This window comes from Epinephelus fuscoguttatus, linkage group LG10 (assembly GCF_011397635.1).
Source record: "Epinephelus fuscoguttatus linkage group LG10, E.fuscoguttatus.final_Chr_v1".
In the NCBI taxonomy this organism is placed as follows: Eukaryota; Metazoa; Chordata; class Actinopteri; order Perciformes; family Serranidae; genus Epinephelus; species Epinephelus fuscoguttatus.
In genome coordinates this window covers 36660974-36681996 of record NC_064761.1, presented here as the reverse complement: position 1 = coordinate 36681996, position 21023 = coordinate 36660974, and the positions used below count along the sequence as shown (strand labels likewise).

The 21023-nt window shown below is 40.7% G+C and overlaps 1 protein-coding gene across 1 annotated transcript in view; it reads left to right on the top strand.

The window, feature by feature from the left end:
* slc1a7b (solute carrier family 1 member 7b) overlaps positions 1–21023 on the top strand; it is a 69157-nt gene that overhangs the window by 24754 nt on the left and 23380 nt on the right. The window contains exons 2-3 of the mRNA XM_049587038.1: positions 1288–1367; positions 8458–8673. Coding sequence (XP_049442995.1) covers positions 1288–1367; positions 8458–8673 — 296 coding nt within the window. The remainder of the gene's footprint in view (positions 1–1287; positions 1368–8457; positions 8674–21023) is intronic.

Genomic DNA, 21023 nt, shown 5'->3' with positions numbered 1-21023 from the left:
TAACTCATTAGCCATATCATCTTCATGAGCAGAAAATATATCTTGATTTTCAGCTTGTCGATCTGAGTCCTCTGCACCCAAGTGGCAAAAAGAAATCTACAGTACTTTCCTCTGGCATTTACCCTTAAAAATGATTTTTATTCTTTTTTTTCCAGATAAATTATGTATTGTGGTGTTAAACATATAAGTAGCACTTAGTACTGAGAAGGAACAGAATACTTTGCAACTGTTATTAGAATTTAGAGTTTGAGATGCTTGTACTTTAGTATTTCCATTTTATGCTACTTTACACTCCTACTCCACTACAACTCAGAGGGAAATATTGTACTTTTTACTCCACTACATTTATTGGTCTGCTTTAGTTTACTTTGAAACCGTACCATAAAACTTCATTGTTTTTGTTATAATTTTAGATGAAACTACCCACAGTAAAATAAGCATTTAAAATGTGCTCCACCTTTATCAGCTGCAACATTAAACTGATTATTGGTGTGCTCTCCCTTTAATGCATGTATAAGATGACACATTATTAGATCAGGGCTTTTTAAGATTAGTATTATTAGGCGTATTCTTATTTTTAAAAATGATAAATACAACCTGGGGCTTTTCATAAAATATTTGGGACTGAAGCCTTGGATGCCCAGGCCAAACAGCGCCACTTTAATTGTCATAGTTACGCACAAGTACAAATCCAGTTTCAGTCTTACTTTTAATGACCACAGCCAAGTCCTGTAAAAAAGACAGACCATAAGAAAGACTCATCTCTACTGTGTGGAAAAAGGAAGGCATCTCTTTGTGTTATGCTGACAAGGAAAATGAAAAATACATATTAGCTACACTGGGAAAGATTATCAAAATAGCTGCCTCAGCTCTGTTTTAATACTCACTGTATATGTGTAATGAATGCAAATGTGTATTGTGCCTGTGTGAATGCAGTAGATGGCAGCGATCCTTACATTCACAAGATTAATTTAACAAATAATACCCGTATGACGTCTTTATCTGCAAAAAATAAAGAAAAAAGGTCCAGTAGCTTTTTGAAGACTTCAGCTTCAAGAGATGATTCAGCTTTTCTCATTTTCTTACCAAGGCATGGGCCTAAATTGATTCTTTGCTCTTCATAATGCTGTAGTCAGAGAGATCCGGCAGCACCCCAGACATCCTAACAATGTCTTGCTCCCAGTCATTATTTTTTTGAATAACATCTAGTTCCTTTTCACAATCTCTCTAATGCCTGTTCCCTGAAATTACCTGTGACCATCATTTCTTCTTTTCTCGTCCTGACAGGAGGTGAAGTACTTCCAGTTTCCCGGAGAGCTGCTGATGAGGATGCTGAAGATGCTGATTCTGCCACTCGTCGTGTCAAGGTACTATACAGTCCTCACAGCTTGAACCCACTCATTTGCTTAACATATTAGGAGTTTGCAGGAACATATTCTGTGAGGTATTACGGTATGTAAGTGTATCTACTTATACTGTAGACTCACAGCAGGGTGGAGTGGAAGTTGTATGCTTAGGAACTGTGAGAATGCTGAGGGCCCTGACACACCAAGCTGGTGGCCAGACACAGGTTAATGTCGGGCTGTTGGTGAGTGTCTGTTGCCGTAGTTTTTGTGGTGTTTCCCACACAGTTGGCTCCAATTGCCTCCAATTGCCTCCAATTGGCTCAAATTCCCTGTTGGCTGTTTTTCAGCCAATTCAGTACATGGAATCAGCAACAGAGCCTGTGAGTGAGAGAATTCACTCTGATTGTGAGCTCAGCTCAGTTCATGAGAGGAGAATCAAAAGTGAAGAAAGCACACAAACAACTAAAGTCAAGTGGCTGTGAGATCAAAACAAATAAAAGATTACTTTTTTACTTATTGAGCTGTTTAGCAGAAACTGCCATGGCTTGAGATGCCATGTTAAATATCCTTTTATCATCAGGTTGTGTTGTTAATGTGCTAACTGGCTAACTAGTCTCTTGAATCCTTCCTGTTGGTCTTCCAGTTTCCCTTTTGTGAATGACACATACAGACACAGATGCTCTATAACAAAACAATTATGGTAATGGTATGAAATGGTTACACTACCAGTCTCCTAACTGGGTATGGGCTCCTCTCCCGCTCCCCCCCCCCACCTCGTTTAAAGTGTAGTAAACGACATGTGAATGGATGAGAGCCAATTCAAAATAACACAACACCATTTCAGTCAACACCACCTGAGTAAAAGAAAACTTTATTCCCATTTGCAGCATTGTATTTGGTGATAGGGCTCTGTTCTAGGGCCTCTTTTCCTCTCCTAGGGCCTACGCAGAAAGCTTAAGGTGGAGAGAGCACACCTCTCTGCCCTTCCATGCACCTACATAGAAAGCCTTAAGGCAGAGAGAGCAGCAACAAAGACCTCCGTGAACAGAACAAAGGGCGCATCAGTAACAAACAGAGATGACACTGATACGTCAGACACAGCATAAAAAGGAGGAGCTGGGGTGGAGGCAGGTTGGAAAGCGACTGAGCTTGACATTGTGTCCTCCAGATTCTGTGTTGTCAGATCTCATGGGAGTGTGTTGCTGAGACAGAGACAGGTCTTGAACAAAGTTAATTTTCTCCTGATATGCCATAAAATGCCATTTTAGTGTCAGAATATTTGGAAGATATGTGGCTTGTGAAAACTAGGTCCAGTATTCACTTGGCAAAAGAGTTGATAATAACCTGCACTCATGTTCCAATACATTCTCACTTCGACCTCGTACATTGGGTGCACTGGATGTTGACGTTCTGTCTTCTTTCAAAATACACTTCTTCACTCAATTTTGTTCGTGTCCTCTGATGCCACTAAGTGCCATTAAACTATAATGGCAACCAGCCGCATATCATACCGACATTAAGGGATGAATTTTTTGTCAGTGTCTGATGCCGCAAGTCACTGACCCAGTGCTGGATTTCAATGATTTGTGTGTGAGACTGAGTTGCATGTTCACTTTCCTCACTGGAATGGATAGACTAAGGATTGCCGCGAGTCTCCTAAAGGGCCGGGGCAGTTGCAAAACCCATGTGACTTATTTCCTCTCGTGCAGGCGCAGAACGTACGTGGTAGTTAGCTGTTGGCTGTAGTCTTTGTGTTGTGTTTAAGTGCAACTCTTTGGCTGAGACACAGGTGACATGAGGTGACTCAACAGTTGCCACTAATTCTCTGGTGTGAGTTTTGTGTGTGTGGGTCTGTAGTCAAACAACAAGCAAGGAGATGGGAAGTGCAATAAAAAGCCATTTAAATGTTTAATATTTTGTCACTCGTCTCTGGATTCGTAAACATAATAGGGTCAAGTTATGCATATTTGAAGCAGATTACTCACGTAAATTAGTTTATTGCATTTAGGGCTGTCACCTCTTCAAAAATTAAGTGAGAAAACAAAACAAAATCTAATTGGAACCAACACATTATTCATTCAAATTCATTACTGCCTATCCTAGAATACATAATTTAGGCACTGTGTGCCTTTTAGGCCTTGAGAGAGCAGACACACTAACAGGATGTGCAGATATTGAGTGGAAGTAAAGCAATTTATGCGTCATTACTTTCACCAAATAAATACCCATCATTTTGCAAGTTAAGCCATTGCCTGACCTAAAACTCTATTATGCAGGGTTTTCCCAAAACAAAACAAAACAAAACAAAACAAAACAACTTTTAGACTTATACAGAACTAGTCCCTCTCAAACATCCCTGATGACCCACTAGAAGTGTGAGGTGGTGTATTTTTCTGCAGAGACTCTACCCTCGTCTGTAGTCTAATTTTCTTCCTATATGTTGTGTTCGGGATGTTTATGTGCGTGAACCCCCACAGAGTTCTGCTGAGGTCAGAGCTTTAAGGGTTGCGACTAGGTGCCAGACTGAAAGCTGCAGGCATCCAAGAGACACAGCATGGAAAAACCAATAACACACTCATAGCGAGGCGAAACGCCACATGAGAGTGATCTGAATTGGCTTTTACTCTCACTACTTTTACTTTTACTCTCTCCAGTCATTTCAGTCTTAAAGCAAAAACTCAGGCAGTGTCCTTCTCCTTGGTCTGGGCCACAGTCCTCCAAGGGTCAGCACAGTACTGCATGAAAGAGGAAGAGATGTAATCAGGACAAATCAGCAGCAGCTATGTTAATCAACTCACCTGGTACTACTCTCATGAGCAATCCCCCCTGCAGCTCTCCCCTGCAGCTGACTACTGACAACACCCACCTCCACAATCACCAATCAAGTGTTGCCATCCCTGTTCCGTCCACTTTATGCCCTGAGCAGCCAAGTTGTGCCTCCTCACTTGAGGGACAAATTAACGTTAAGGTAGGCAGTTACTTTTACAAAGTTGTGACTGTGCATGTTAAGACTTCTCCCTCTGAAGTAGAAGGCACACCTGTTGGAGAATTCAAATCTATGATTACAGGTCAACATTTAAATTCTAAATACAACCTGCTAACATTATTAGCACAAGCCTATGGCATTTTATATTGTATATATTAACCTAGTGACTAGCAGAGATTTCCTCTACTTATTTGAAGCCAGGATAAATTCCAAAGTATAAATCCCCATAGGATAAATCACACACAAGACTTGAATAGTTATTTTGTGGGGGCTTTATTGTTGTCACAATTTATTGTTTCTTATCTGTGAAATAAAAGTACAAGCTTCATTTCCACTGAGGGAAATGGTTTAAGCTTAGAAAAATAGAAAGGAGGTTTGTGTCACTGTGACAAGCCCAGTCTCACTCCAGAGTTGTCGAAATCTGGCGCTTGGGCAGTGACTTGCTGCGTCAGAAACCAACGAAAACAGGTGTCCTTTAATTTTTGCATGATATGAGGTCCGTTACCATTATAGTTTAATGCTGCCCAGCCATGGGGTACGCAGCAGGGCAAGGCAAAAGTCCTTAGGGTGGTGGATGGGTCCAACAAACACCGACTTTCACCCGAGAGAGCGGTGTTTGTGTCCCGTAACATTTTAAAGCCAAACCCTGTTCTTAACCACGTGTTTTTCTTGCCTAAACCCAACCATGTGTGTTTGTCGTTGAAGGAAAAAACATTAATTCGCAGTGTTGCACCGACTTAGTGTGTTCTTTTTTAAAAAAGAGACTATGTAAAAGAAGAAGAAAATGCGTGTAACTTGACGCGGTGTCCCAGAATGTGAACAACCAACATACCCAGGGTACCTTGCACATCATATGTGGACGTGGGAAGTCCATGACCAAAACGTCAATATGTGACGAGGTCAGAGTGGGAATGTGTTGCTGTGACACGTAGTTATATTTTAGGGAAGGTGCATGTCAGGCTACAGGCTACAGGCCAGTGTAGGTTATGGTGTAGGTAACCTTCACCAATTTGAAGCAGAAGTATAAATCCGGCTTTAGGGGCAAGGGGTGTACTGAGATTGGGCCTCTGAGTAAAAAGTGACAGCCATCATTTCACAGCATGTGATTGAGTGCAATGAGTGGATTCAAGAAGGGGAAAAAAAGGAGAGAGCTCTTAAGATGCGGCAATAGTTAATGTTGTTGGTGATGATGATAGCACTTTGAGGTGTAAAGTAATAATGCTGAAAGACATCAAGACATCAAGAGTGTGTGCTTGAAAGAAATGTATTCCTGTAAGAGTTAGTCAGTTGTGATGTTTAGGGAACGTATTGTGTCAATGAGTGTCCTCACAAGTATAGAAGTACAAGGGTGTGTGTGTTGCATAGTGTCCCTGAGTGAAAGCAGCGGGGGATTAAGCATCTTTATATTCACAAGAGGAATCCAACAAGCAGCACTAACACTGATGTGACGGCAGCTGGCTGTGATTAAAATGCAGTCTGTGTGGTTACTGGTGGATCCTCTGGTGGTTACTGGTTATTGATGCATACATTTAACATGCAGACATGAGTTTAATGCTTGACAAAACATTTTACCTTATCTCCATGTGAATAATTCACATGACTTACTGAATAGATTCGAAGCAGCATTCTAGACCTTTTGAATTCGTCTCCTCTGAAGACCAATTGTATTAGACATCCTCAGCGCAATGCCACAGAGACAAAGGCAGCAAGGAACTGGCACAATAATATTTATGAAAAAGAATCTCGTTTTACTTTGTATGTAGTTTCATATCTCCAATGACTCCTGATGAAACATGCTGTGTATGATGAGTGCCAGCATTTGTGTGACAGTTGTGTTGGCTTTAATATTAAAGGTTTAGTCAAGCCAAGTAACAAAAAGATATCCTGGGTAAGCTGAACTGACCTCGTAGAACAGGTCTCTGGAGATTTGTTCATGTGGGTTGACTAAATTTTGTCTTTTGTGTTGAAAGATGATGTGTGTTACTGAAATGATTTTCAACATGTCAGCTTAGCTACCTTGTCTAATAATCAGGTACCTTCAACTGTGATTTCTGTTATTAATTTGAGCCAACAGACAGTGTATCATGTCAAACCTCAAACATACTCACAAAGAAAAGAGTAGCTACAATAAACTACTAATAACGCATGGCCAAGGTCCACACCTTTAAGTCCATCCACTCCACTGAGTTTACTGATTTATCTGCATCACGTAATGAAACAGTGGCTACATTTACATGCAAACTAATATTCCACAATTGTTCAGAATATGACATATTTTCCAAATTACGCCTTTTTCCCAATTAAGCATTTTCCGATTAAGATATGTGGGTATTATTCAGGTTTTGAGAGCATTATTTGGGCATGTATACAGCCCGTTAGGAATATACATCTCATTTGGGATTTTTACCACAATTTGCAACACAGGGCCTCTTGCCTGTTTGTGGGTTGTCATGAATACGTTGTATACAAACCAACTAGTCAACAGTTTGTAAGGTTGGTGTTGAGATGCATACCCAAAAGAAAAGCACATTTCTGGTCAGAAGAGAAAGGTTCCTACTTTTCCACATAATGAAACACTTGGATTGAACAGATTTTTGGATCTTTTCAAAAAGGTGATTAAAGGACGGAAAGAGGGAGGCTGTGTTCTCACGGTCAAACAAGTCCACCAGCGGTGTAAGAAGCAAAATTACAAGAGGCTCTAGCTGTTCCACATTTCTGTATTTTGATGTGATAATAATAAAAAACACATTAGAGCATGTTAACCGTAGTGTGCATGGATGAATCCAAGCAAGGATATTAGTGAAATATTCATTTTCATTAGCCATGTTCACAGATTAGTAGAATCATTTTTTTTCTAAGAGCAAAAATCAGTATACTTTGTGTCATGTTTTCTAAGAGGGAAATCGATCAATCCATTCAGCACCACGTTCAGGACTAACGCCATTGTCAAGTTGTGCACCAGAACTAAGAGTAATAGCTGCAATCGTGACAGCTATAGACACTTAGTTTTTACTAACATGTTGTCACAGATGTTGTCCTGCCAATAGTAATGTCAGATCAGAAAATCCCTCTATGTCTCATTCTAGAGGACATGGACAAACAGTTTGTTTTGTTGCTTGATTTAAAGGATGTGTTGAGGGCCTTACATCTATGTGTATGTGTATGTTCAAATTAGGTTTTAAGTTAACTTTTGTTGTAGTTTGCAAAACAGTCTCACCACAAGGTTTGAGAATACATTTGAACAGTTCTGTGAAACTGAGCAAACACCATCTAGTGAAATGAGCAAAAATTGTAGATGGACTGAAGTTTTACATTTGAAGTCTTCAGACAGATTGAAGGATTACTTACTCCTCTAAAGGTTAAAAATATCGTCTGAGGTTTGAGCCTCATAAAACCATTTCTAAATGCATTGGCTTCACTCGGAAATCCTTTGTTACTAAGCTGCTGAGAAGTTAACATTTTGAAGATAGATTGTTTTACACCTCAATACAAGTGGAATGTCAAAGTGCAACATAAGAATACAAACCACATATGTGTAACATGTGTACGTTATTAAGTAGCAGATATGTTGAAACTTTACATTTTATTTACATTTCTAACATGCTGGTTCATGTGTGGTTATGTTTAGGCACAAAAACCACTTGGTTATTTTTAAGAAAATATCTTGTTTTGGCTGTGGTGGCACAAACATGGCACAATCTGGACATGCCACTGATGTCTCACTAAAAAACACATTTGACAGTACAGTCACAGCTAGAAACGCCTCTGCCAATGCCTTGCTCAAAAACACCTGCTTTTGGTGGCACGATTACGTCTGGAAATGCTGCCTGTGACTCGCTACTTTCTTCTTGTTTCTTGGTCTCAACCAGTGGTTTGCAGTGGTCTTGCCTAGGTGTCACACAATCAACCATTCCCTTCACCTCCTAATGACAAAGTCAGCTCAGAAATGTAATGTGATATGTATGAAATGTACAATGCCAGTGTTTATTCACGTGACTTGACTGTAAAGTAAGGAGCATAGGAAAGAATTAGTTCCTTACTGATTGCACTGATCATTTGCTGTAACATGGCTTTATGGATACAAAGCACCAACCATCAATCTAACTCAGATGTATCCACTTCCAGTTTGATGTCCGGACTGGCAGCCCTTGACGCCAAGTGCTCCAGTCGGCTCGGTCTGATCACAGTGTCTTATTACCTGTGGACCACCTTTGTGGCCGTGGTAGTGGGAATCATCATGGTCTCCATCATCCACCCGGGTGGTGCGGCACAGAAGGAGGACTCTGAGGACAGCGGCAAGCCAATCATGAGTTCTGCTGATGCTCTGCTGGACCTCATCCGGTAAGACCGCCGTTACATTCATTTGACTACATGTGCACACCATAAACAACTGAGGTCATGATTCTAACATGTGAGTGAACCTCACCTCAGGCCATTTATTGTATTAACTTTTTGGACAGACTGAAATAGTGCAAGTGGAGCACATGCTGTTCAGTTGTCTGTAAGGAAATCTCTCTGCAGCAAAAGTCAAGTGTTCCATTACTGAGTGGCTTCAGTACAGGCACTGTTAAGTTATTTGTGCACATCAGGAGAGCATGATTAGCAGAGAACAAATAGGGCTTAGGAGGGCTGCGGTGAGTCGCCGTCCTCAGGAATAACACCCAGTGATGGCTGCGCACAGATTATTTCTGTGCTGATGAGGATTTGTGTTGTAAGGTGATGTATAGAGCTGAATTCTGAAGAGAGTGACATACAGGACGACAAGGGGAGGAGGTATCAGGAGGCTGATCTAGAGTGGCATTTAGCTATTTTTATTTAATCCTTTATTTGAACAGGGACTCATGGTGAGATTGAAATCTCTTTTTAAAGACACTTGTGTACAAAAATAAAATACCCAGACATAGACAGACACACCTTGTATATACTGACATTTAAGAATGTCAAAATGTTCAAGTGGAGTTATTCTGGGTTCAGACTACATGCTATCAGCCTGATTGTAGCCCGTCAGTTTGTGGGGCTACTGGTCCATCGTGGCAGTCCTACAGCGTCAAATTGGATCTTAAATAGCAAAAAGTGTCGCGCAAAACAATTGAACGTTTTATCCCTTGTAGTGTGTCATTGTAAAGGACAATCAAAGCCACGTCTAGGATGCCTCACGATGTCCAGACTAGACTACTAGACACTATACTTTACTGACCTTCATCAGGTTAAACTGGGGGACACAGAAGACTCCAGACAGAGAGCCATCACCTGCTCAAGTGGGGCCAGTGAGGACCATGAGCTGTCAGGCAATCAGTCCCTCTAAGCAGGCAGTAGGTTACCATGATACAAAATAGGCACATTCAATCATGTAATAGTGGAAATAGAAAATGGGAAAAAGCAGGTGCAAACAGTAGGAGACTTGCCATTGTGCCTTTGTCAAAGGCACCAGTGGGACGCCGGTTGACGTGGCTGTGGATCCCTGTTAAAGGCACACACTGTGTATGGCTTTTACCTTTTATATTATACATATTGCAAATTTTGTGACTTTGACTCAGTGAGCCTGATTAGACCTGGTATTAACGTGTGTCTTGAGTGACCCAATCACAAGTTGACAGTGCTTACATGTCTAAATGACCACCAAGATGCATTGTGATCCAATCAGTCAAACCACTTGATGAGGTGGTCTGGGATGCATTTGAACACATATCTCTTGGTATCTTTCCGACAAGGACTACATCATTGGTGCAAGACCTGATGCTTGTTTTGGTGACAGAACGTAAAAGGTTCCACAACTTACCCATTTTATGTCGAGTTGGATGAAGTGTTGCATGACCATCCCTGGTTTTGGCCTATGGAAGGTGAGGTGTTGAATTCTGTGGACAGCGATATCTCCAGTGGTACTGAAACACCCAATGAGATGACTAGCAACCATGCTACAGAAGGGCCAGCAAAAGTGTGGACGTAATAACAAGTGGTCAGCTGGAGACTCATGACAGGCACAGGTGTGAACAACGATGTGTCTCAGCTGTCCACTTGTGTTCAGATCACCAAAACATATGTTAATACCAGGCCTAAACAAGCTCAATATGGTCATGTGAAACTTTGGGTAGATTGGACTAGAGTTACAACTTTCTGTGTTTTGGTGGTACCATTGGGCCCTGGCACTTTTGTGTATCATAGAAAACATTCAAACCACTGACAGGTGAAGTGAATAACTGATTATTTTGTTCCAGTGCATTGTTCTGCTGGGAAACCTTTGGTTCTGGCATTCATGTGGATACCACCTGACATGTTCCACCCACTCAAACACCGTTGCAGACAAAGTACCCCCCCCTCATGGCAACAGTACTCCCCAATGGCAGTGGCCCCCCAGCAGGATAATGTGCCATGCCACACTGCAAACATGGCTCAGGAATGGCCCAAGGAATGTGACAAAGACCTCAAAGTGTCAACCTGGCCTCCAAATTCCCCAGATCCCAATTTGAATGAGCATCTGTGGCACGTGCCATTAACCCACCTCACAACCCACTGGACTAAATGGATCTGCCGCCAACACACTGGTGCCAGACACCACAGGAGACTCCCAGAGATCCTGTGTCCATGCCTCGACAGGTCAGAACCAAGTCCGATCCAAGGAGGGGCCACCTTGGATTAGGGTACATCTGGGGTACCGGTATCACAAGAATCCTTGAGCAGATTGGGACCTGGGAAATTGAGAAGCCAGGTCGACACCTTGAGCTTTATGTCATGCTCCACAGGACATTTCTAAACAGTGTTTGTAGTGCTGGGGGGCCACTGCCATTGGGGAGTACTGTTGCCATGAGGGTGGGGTACTTGGTCTGCAACAGTGTTTGAGTGGGTGGAACATGTCAGGTGGTATCCACATGAATGCCAGAACCAAAGGTTTCCCAATAGAACAATGCATTGGAACAAAATAATCAAAGTTATTCACTTCACCTGTCAGTGGTTTGAATGCTTTGGCTCATCGGTGTACATAAACATAGAGACTATGAAGATAATGTGTAAATATCATCCAAAAATGCAATTAATTTAAACAGACAGTAGGAAAGCATGAAGCCTTTTTGGTTGTATGATTTTTTTCCTCTGAATACTCTGTGTACTGTGTACTCCTTGTGATTTTCCACTCAGTGGCCCTAGGAGCCATTTAAATACGAGCCAGAAAAAATAATACAAAAAAAACACCCCATATAATCTGTACACAGCATGTTTGTTCCCTTGATAATGTCCTCTGATATTTGCAGAACAGTGTCCTGAGATTCCACACAGCACAGTAGCACTGGTGTAGCTCAACACTGTAATGTGGAAAACAACATTAAGCAGGTTCACAAGGGATAGGACCCAAATGCAGACTGAGACAGGTCAGGGCTTTACTGGAAAAAATAGAAGGCTACAAGAGCTTACAGAATCATGAGCAGGCGAGGGTTGAAACTGGGAAGGCCTACAGGCAAATAAATCCACCAAGGTGCAGGTGAGGGAATCCAGAGTCTGAAGGTAGAGACTCATAAGCCTGTGAATCAGGGAGGAGGTCAGGCAGATTCAGGCCCAGATTGAATTTATGGTTCAGGTAACAGAAGGCAGGAACAAACTCACAACAAGTGCTCTTCTTCACTGTGTTGTTGCAACACAAGCTTTTACGTGCAGTCTGCCACCATCCATATCTGTTAAGGTTGAACTGATAGGACTCAAGAGCAGGACTCAACTCAGGTTCAGTTCAAATCAAAAGTCTTTAATGAGAAGGCAGGTTCGGTACACAGGAAGGCAGTCAGACAAGGCAGAGGCAGGGTCCAAAAAACAGAACTAGATCATACACTCACGAGACTAACACTGGGAACAAGGCTGGGACACTTACAGAGAACTGAAAAGACAAACTGGCAGAGACAAAGGGATGCACACAGACTAAATACACAAGGGAAGGTGGGCTAATGAGACACAGGTGACACTAATCAGGGCGGGGCAGGTAATCACACAAGGCAGGGAAACACAGGAGGACAGGAGGTGAGGATCTGGAATGAGAGGAAAATACAAAATAAAACAGGAAGTAACCAAAAATGCACAGAGACAGAAAAACATAACTATACTCAGGGACTAGATGTTACAATATCAGAACATGTAAAATGGAGGTAGTTTATATTATTCTGTGATAATGAAATACAAAAAAAGGACAAACTTCCCTCTCTTCGGCTGACGAACTTTTTGTAACCACAGAGAAAAAGAAATCCCATTTTATGCTCTTCATATGTATGTATTTCTTGTTATGTGTGGTTTTCTCTGGGTACTCCAGCTTCCTCCCACAATCCAAAGACATGCAGGTTAATTGGTGACTTTAAATTGTCCATACATGTGAATGTGAGTGTGAATGGTTGTCTGTCTCTATGTGTCAGCCCTGTGATAATCTGGCGACCTGTCCAGGGTGAACCCTGCCTCTCGCCCAGTGTCAGCTGGGATAGGCTCCAGCTGGCTGTAAACTGCAGGGCTGAGGAGGGAAAGTGGGAACAGGTGAGACAGGCAGATCTGATTAGGGAAGTGGGAACAGGTGTGTGGGTGGGTGTGGTAGTCAGAAGACGGGGAAAGGAGGGGAAGTCCACACTGAAAATGGCATTGGTTTGAGTTACTGAATTAGAAATGTGTCTGAAGTGGAGGGACAGAGAGTCAAACTGTGACAAACATGACACATACAACATGATATTCTGTTGTTTGAGTGCTGTTAGTTAGTTATATTCCCAGTTCTGCATGACCATCAACAATGAACACGTTTGGGAGCTCACTAGTGTTTTACTTTCCTACTGCTCCATGTTATAATATGAATATAGTCCATTCTCATCCCCAGGGTGTCAAATACCAACTCTTGTCACACCCCTAAGTGTGTGATATTGACGCTAAAGGCAGCCAATAGCATCTTTATGACACACACCAGAGCCCTATTTCAGAAAGCAGGAATAGTGAAGCCAGCTCAGCGTAACCCTGAGTCAGTTACTACGGCAATATACTCCGTGCTTCATCTAAGCCTGAGGCTGATCGCCTGATGAGCATGTAGCAGGAAGAACAGACATGGTGTGTCCTTTTGTGAATAAAGTTGTCATGTTGTGCATTAAGGATTTACTGCAACAGATATCGAGTGTAATGTTGAGCTGCTTTAATACTGAACCACATTTTTATTGATCACGCCTCTGCTCATCCGACATGACAAGACACAGAGTTTCCACTTGAACTACTTCCTGTTACCAACCTTTCAAAATAAGAGCATCATGCAATGTATTAAGTACCACCACAAAAGTTGTGGACGTTGAGGCACAATTATTTAGGGGCTGTTGCATCAGGAGAAGGTGATTAGACCCTGTTTGGATGAAAGATACAATTTCACCTCACACTCTTTCATTTATCTTAACAATCTGTTCCACACACATATATCAAGTATTACACATCGTGGATTTGCATTATCATCAGAGCAAATTTTATGCCTTGCCCTTTGATTCTTCGGCAGCGGCAGTTTTCTTTATAACATCGCAGGCACTGAACACATCAGCAAGACACCCTAAGAAAAGTGACTCTGGCTCTAAAAAGACTTTTGCCCGTTTTTGTGGTTTTCCCCGGGCATAAATCAGAAAGGATCACAAAAGAGGCATTCCACAGAACTGCAGGTTTGTCGTGTTAGTAAGAAATTAATCTAAGCGGATACATTTTGCAATGATGTATGAATACTTTTCATATATTCAAAGATTCCAGGTGTTATTACCTGCATTTAAGGGACTCACACCAGATTATGTGAAGCGGAAGTCATTTCACGGCAATTTAGCAATTCAATTAACCTCAGCCTAATACTGGAAGAATGACATAAGTATAAGCAAAATTTTTACCAGTCTGATTTTGAGTTGCTGCCAAGTGTGTTTGGGCCCCATCAGATTACAGCTGAATAAGAGGATACAGCAAATTATATTAAATATATGAACAATATTAAGATATAAAAATGTTTCTATATTTTCTGTATGTTAGACATGCATTAATGCATCATTTTACATAAGGTCACTTCACATTCACGCAGTCTTTTTCCCATCCTACCTCACACTGTTTAGCTGCAGCTGCCACATTAGATTTTTTTTTTTTTCATTTTTCGAAGTCTTCATTCGCAGTCATTAAAGTCTCAGATTCAGTTTTGGATGAAATAAGTGGCTCTGCTTTTAACTCTGCTTTCTGCCATTGAAAATCATGTCACACTCCATTGATGATGGGTCTGGGTGCTCGCCGTGAACGTGCTTCCCTCAGGCTGAACATACTCAGAGATGATTGAGTTAATTCTGATCAGCTGTTCTGGAACCGAAAACTTTCTCAGCTCAGGCTCAGTCAACTCAGAGATCGGGATTAAGCTCAGAGTTTGTTGAGCCTGCTTTCTGAAATAGGGCCCAGGCTTTCAACCAATTCCAGTGTAAACCCATCCAAGCAATACATGACACTGAGAGCGACTGACGTAGTGAATGTGAAACCCAAAGTCAGTGTCATTTTATCGTAACACAACTTGAGTGACTGGTGGAAATGTATGACTTTCCCTCCACCCTAAATGAGATTTTTAAAAACTTATCCTTTAAAGCTTTAAAGTTAAAGGTTGAAGACAAAATTCTGGAGTTAAAAAAAAGCCTCGGGTTTTCACTATCGTAGTTCATGCTGATGAGTTCGTGCTAACTTATTATTTTTTAGCCACGTAGAATAAAGTGTCATCAATAAAATATAACTGTTTAAATTTCAGATTTGTTTGTTGTTGTTGTTGTTTTTTTCTGACGGAAGCATTCATCTCACATAATGTGCCACCAATACTCACACTTACATAGCATCTTTTGGAGTCAAAGACGCTTTACATAGTGAAGGATAAACACAGTAAATTCTTTATTGAAGACAATAAAACAAAAGACTTAAATTGAGAAGAGTCAAATGGAGAAATACAACTTGTTTGTGTGGGGTTTGAGAGTCTTTGAGGGCTGACAATGTGGTGGCATTTTTTATGTGGTGTGGTGGTGAATTCTACAGAAGGGGATAAATGGTGTAATTTTGGCAGTTTGTGGTAAAATAAATGCAAAATACAACCATCTAAATTTATACGCCCCTTTCCCATGCCAAAATAAAAACCATGAGTTCCTCCGCAGAGCTTTAAATATTATTTGACATGCCTTGCCTTTTTTGCACCATCCCCTCCCCCCTCATAAGTCACTAACAGTCCCTAACTGCTATCGTTTGACAACATTAACCACATGTTACAATGTGTTTGAGCTGTGGGTCACATAAATACACTCAAAGGTGCCCTGTACATCACAAAGAGACACTGAGAGCGACCTGGGAACAAGAACATGACAAGATTCTGTTCTTTTTATTAGGTTGTTTTATACTTTGTACATGAAGGCACAAGAATATCAGGCAACTGGTTACAAAAGTTGAAGTAGCGATTTATTTTGGGCCTTATTAGCAATTCTCCAAAAGAAATGCTCATAAAAAGGAATAAATAACAATAAATCATGGAATTAAAAGAAAAGAAATAAGCTAAAGCTCAAGTTTATGATGCCTATCCTTTTGACATAGCATCATAGGCAGCTCTTCTACTACTTGGTTCAGGCTGTACAAAGGGGGGTGATATATTATCTTATTCTAGTCTGAACTAAATGGAAGGAAAGACTGTCCATCTCATACCTCTTTTGTTCACATAAAAGCAATTTGTAGTAATAACACCTCAGTGGAGTGGAGTGGACATCTTCTTCACAGCACCCTCCTTCTTCAGACTGTTTGGATTTGCCACAAATCCTGAGACAGGATTAAAAACATTGGTCGTCTTAAGCTTTTCAGTTCCCGTATTCTGGGATGACTTCATTGTTGACTAAAAACATTTAATCTTCTTTAATAGGACATGCGACTGCGTTTCTCAGACCCCAGCATCAGTAAACAGGACTATTAACAGTCACCTGTCATACACTACGCCTCTGCAGGTCTAATCCAAGCATTTGATATCATGCTGTTGGTGGAAATGATAGGGTGAGTTTGAGTCCAGGCCATTAATCACACAGCACAGTGTGGGCAGGCTGAATGGATCAGCAGGTGACCTTAAGAATGCAGTCAGAATAAAGCCTCACAGAGGGACTGCTTCAAAATGTACGTTTTCAAGTGTTATGGAGAGCTGAGCACAAAAAGAAAAATAACATTAGCAGCAGCTCATGTCTGATCTTTGGGTCTTAGGCTTTATCCATCTATCCAATTTGATATTAAAACACTGATTAGTGCAGCTTGGAAGCGTAATTGAGCCCTGGCCTGAATGAATTCCCACAAGTGACAAATGATACTGGTGGTCAAATAGATTATAACTGTGCTACAGCTACATTAAAGGTATGCTACAGTATGCAGGAAGTACCAATCTCAGCTGTGTTCGCTTAGCATTTTGTGTATTTGCGTTGTATCGGAACTGTGTCCATGATTTTCGTAGCTTCTTCTTCAACCCCATCTCCTAGGAATTATGTTTGTATCTTACTAAACTGCTTTCTTATTTATGTTGTTGTGGCAGCGTAATTGCTGACTGGATAATGCTCAGAGACAACATTTCTGTCGGGTAACGAAACACTACATTTATGTCCCTTGTAGCCTACACAAGGAGGTAGTTAAGGAGAATGGTGGCAGTACACAGTGCAGGACCTTGACACCAGAAGTGGGTTGGTGTTGAGACTCCTGTCTTAGGTTTGGGGCCAGATTTCTCCTGAGTCATTAGTCTGAGCTCCCACAGTTGAAAATATTCAGCATCATACTTGTCTTTGGCCATGTCCTCAAGCTAATTTTCTGTCTTTGTCAAGTACCTGTTGATTAGTCATTCACTCTACAGCAGGAAAAAGTACATCAAAGTAAGAGCTCTGTGCTGGAAATTCAGTGTACTTAAAAATAGTCCATACCATTGAGTGCACAGTTGCCCACGTACAGTTTCACATGGTGTGTGTTTGGGATACAGGTCATAGGAAATTGCAGATTAAATAGTCAACTGAACCCATTAAGAAGAGCAATGTATTCAGACAGAGTTTTTGAAAAACGTGGGACAGACAGAATGACTGACTGACAGAATGACACGCTGACAGTTTCTCTGATTATGTACAGCATACCATACCATGACTTAGTCATACCAAAAATTAGAAAAACAAACAAACATTAGGCCACATTTTAAGCATTTTTCTGTTGTTATAGCGCCACGCAGTTGCCAATTAGAGTTAAATTTCTCCAGTCACCTTGAGGCGTCCTGTTCTACATATCTACCAAGCTTAGTAAAAATCCATATGGCGGTTAGACCTAGATAAGAAATTAGCTCTCCAGCGCCCCCATTTTGTTTGATGGGATCAATAATGGAGTAGACTCACAAGTCAGTCTTTAGACGCTTTGCTTAGCTAGAGACTGATGTCTTTCTCCCTGATTCTGTGTTTAGATGGGCGGATGTCAGAGATTAAAAAAACTCCCTACGTTGCAGAATCAATAGTAAATCTGCAGGGCGGTCCTTCGGTGGCTCGCTGAACTCTTTTGCTCGTAAGTCTGACTGCGTTAAAAGTTTTAAACAAAGTGGCTGTAAGTCCTTCATTTCCACAATCTTGTGGAGGGAGCACATGTTTGATAAAACAGAGTTAAATCTCTTGGCATCCATTTTCAAGCTCTCTGTCTTTGTTTCCTTGTGGACGAGAAAAGGGGGAGCGCACATTTCCGGGAGGGCGTGTCCTTTTCAAAAATGCAAGAGGCGTTGCTTTGTTGCCGGCCGTTTTCTCCGGTGTGTTAAACACACTTTCCACAATATTCATTGCCTTATAGAAGCTCAGTTTTAGTAAGTTTTCCAACTTTTGCCAAGAGGGAACTTTAGATATTGGTCCCTAGATTATGTTCACCCTGTTTCATGCAGATCGCTCAAACTTCCTAGGAAGAGATCCATTTGAAGTGTTTTTCAAAAAAATTTAAAATGGCGGAAAATCTATATAACCGGAAGTTATGGGTTCTTGGGGCATTTGTTTGTTCCTCGTTCCTCATGAGGAGAGGCATCTCTGTGCAAAGTTTCATGTCTCTATGACATACGAGGCATGAGATATGCCCATTCAAAGTTTGCAATTTCAATCGGTTGCTATAGCGCCCCCCTTTGGCCAATTGATGTAATATTGCTTCATTCGCATCCTCCCATGACCCTCTACCACTGTGCCAAATTTCACATGGATTGACCAAGTCAGTGAGGAGAAAAACGTGGAACAGACACACAGACAGACAGAGTTTTCATCATTATATAGTAAGACAGTAAGATAACGTGTATTTTTTAACAAGCTTGACACATTTCCGAGTCAGTTGAGGTCCATTCAGAATGGGCCTGTGAAACACTTTTGGTTCATGGCCCACCAGTTGGGAACCACTGGTTTAGACAACAATTAGACCTTGGTTCAGTTTGAGCAACGATTTTGGTGGAAATACGTTGTTAGTAAACATTTTGCTCATTTGCTCGGTAACAACATTTTTGCGATTTGCCAGACACGGTAACATTTCGTCAATGTGAAAAAAGCAAACATAATTTGCTCAGCATTACGTTCCCTCAAAACATATATGCTGTTCACAATAAGTAGGAAATAACGTAATTTCCCGGAGACATGTCCTCTTGGATGCATGCTGCTCATATTCTGGTACCTGGTTGCTACCTTTTTATGAAGTCCTGACCTCACCTGCATGATGTGCTGAGAGATGTTCAGAATACAGCCAAATAAGGAGAAATTTCTGCCCAGGAGAAAAACATTTTGGAAACTTAACAGCTAAACTGGCAATTTTAAAGTGTTAGAAACAAAATTCCTTAGTCAGGCGTTCTCATATTTTGATGAATGTGTGCCAATGTAGGGAGCCAGTCTATGTCTATATGCTTTACAGGAAAAGTGCACACACCAAAACTTTTTCCACGACATGTGATACCATGACTTTTTTGTTTTCTATGGGATGCTATCCCAGTGATGGCAGTGTTGGCAACCGGAATCAGGCCAGCTGATCTGACCCTATTCTGGGGCATCATTCATGCTAAGTCTCAGCCGAGTCAGACGACTGAACGTGGCCCAGCTAATTTCATCTGGCATGCAGAGTTCAGGCCGATTCTGGGCCAGGTTATTTTGGCTACCAGAGGATACTATTATGTTTTTATTACCAATTATTGACATTTCTTAAGACATTTTTTGTGTGGTGGCGAGACTGGGTGGAAAGTTTGAGAGACAGGACACCCGCTCACCCCAGCATCACTTTGCTATTCATCTTTCTTTACAAAAACAAGGTCACAGGTTATGTAATCTATCCTTCACAGTCTCAACAGCTCTTTTTATCTTACCGGATCTGATGAGCATGGGCGCAGATTCTCTTCAAAGTCAGCAAGTGTTTTCAAAGAAACCATTGTTGTCTCAGCTTTTCTTTAGTGAAATGAAACCTTGGATGCTGATAGAGTTATTGAATGTAGACTGCTACTTTAACAGTAAAGAAAGATCTGTGCTGCATTTAAGTTCGAGCTCTTTTGTGGTTCTGATGTTTTCAGTCAGTTTTATCCAGATACTTCAACATGGATACAAGTTAGTCAACACAAGACGACAAGGGATTTGGATTCTTGTATTAACATCGTTGCTGTGATTAAGGTCACAGAATATTTTGTGGTTGGGAATCTTAAGAAATAGGTTATATTGTGATGTTTCATTTCTACTTTTATGAAATCCAGTGTATGTGGTTTAAATACGAATTGAAATGTGATTAAGATTACTGTGAGCATTTTATGATTTGTTTGTATTTTAGAAATAGGGTATTTCATTGTATTACTCTTACATACTACATAGTGTCTTTTGTAGCACAAGTAGAGAATATGACCAGCTCATTGGCCTAGCGGTAGAGTGTCCGCTGACTGGAAGGTCGTGCGTTCAATCCCCGGCTGGGTCATACCAAAGACTATAAAAATGGGACCCATTGCCTCCCTGCTTGCACTCAGCATCAGGGGTTGGATTTGGGGGTTAGATCGCCACATGATTCCCGAGCGCAACACCGCTGCTGCTCACCGCTCCCTCAGGGGATGGGTCAGATGTGGAGAAACAAATTTCAATTCTTTATGAAGAGATATATTCCAACTTATATTCCAAATTGCCAACCCCAACACTGGCCACATAGAGATATAAAGAAATGTCGCTCCAATTGGTTGAATTCATGTTACTCCCAAAATACATCAGTGATTAATCCTTTAAAATCTGAGCAAATTGGCTTGATTTAAAAAAAAAAAGAAAATATTGTGAGTTATTAATAATTAACTATTAACTAAGGAATTACCCAAAAACAAGCCCAAAAATTACTGTAAAAAACAAAACAAAATCAAACAATAAATTACCTAAAAAAAAGCAAAAATAAACAACAACAAAGAAAAGTTAAAAAAGGAAAATTACATGAAAACAAGCAAAAAAGAAAAGTAAAAAAAGAAAAATTACCAGAAAAAAAGCAACAAAAAAGTTTTTTTAAAAAAAGAAGAAAAGAATTAACAACAAAATTACCTGAAAATAAGCAACAAAGAAAAGTAAAAAAAACAAAACAAAACAAAAACAAACAAAAAAAACTAACCAAGAAAATTACCTGGAAAAATGTGCTATAAATTATTTATATTATTTATAAATTATTCATTTTCTGTCACACAATTGTAAATATAGAATTTT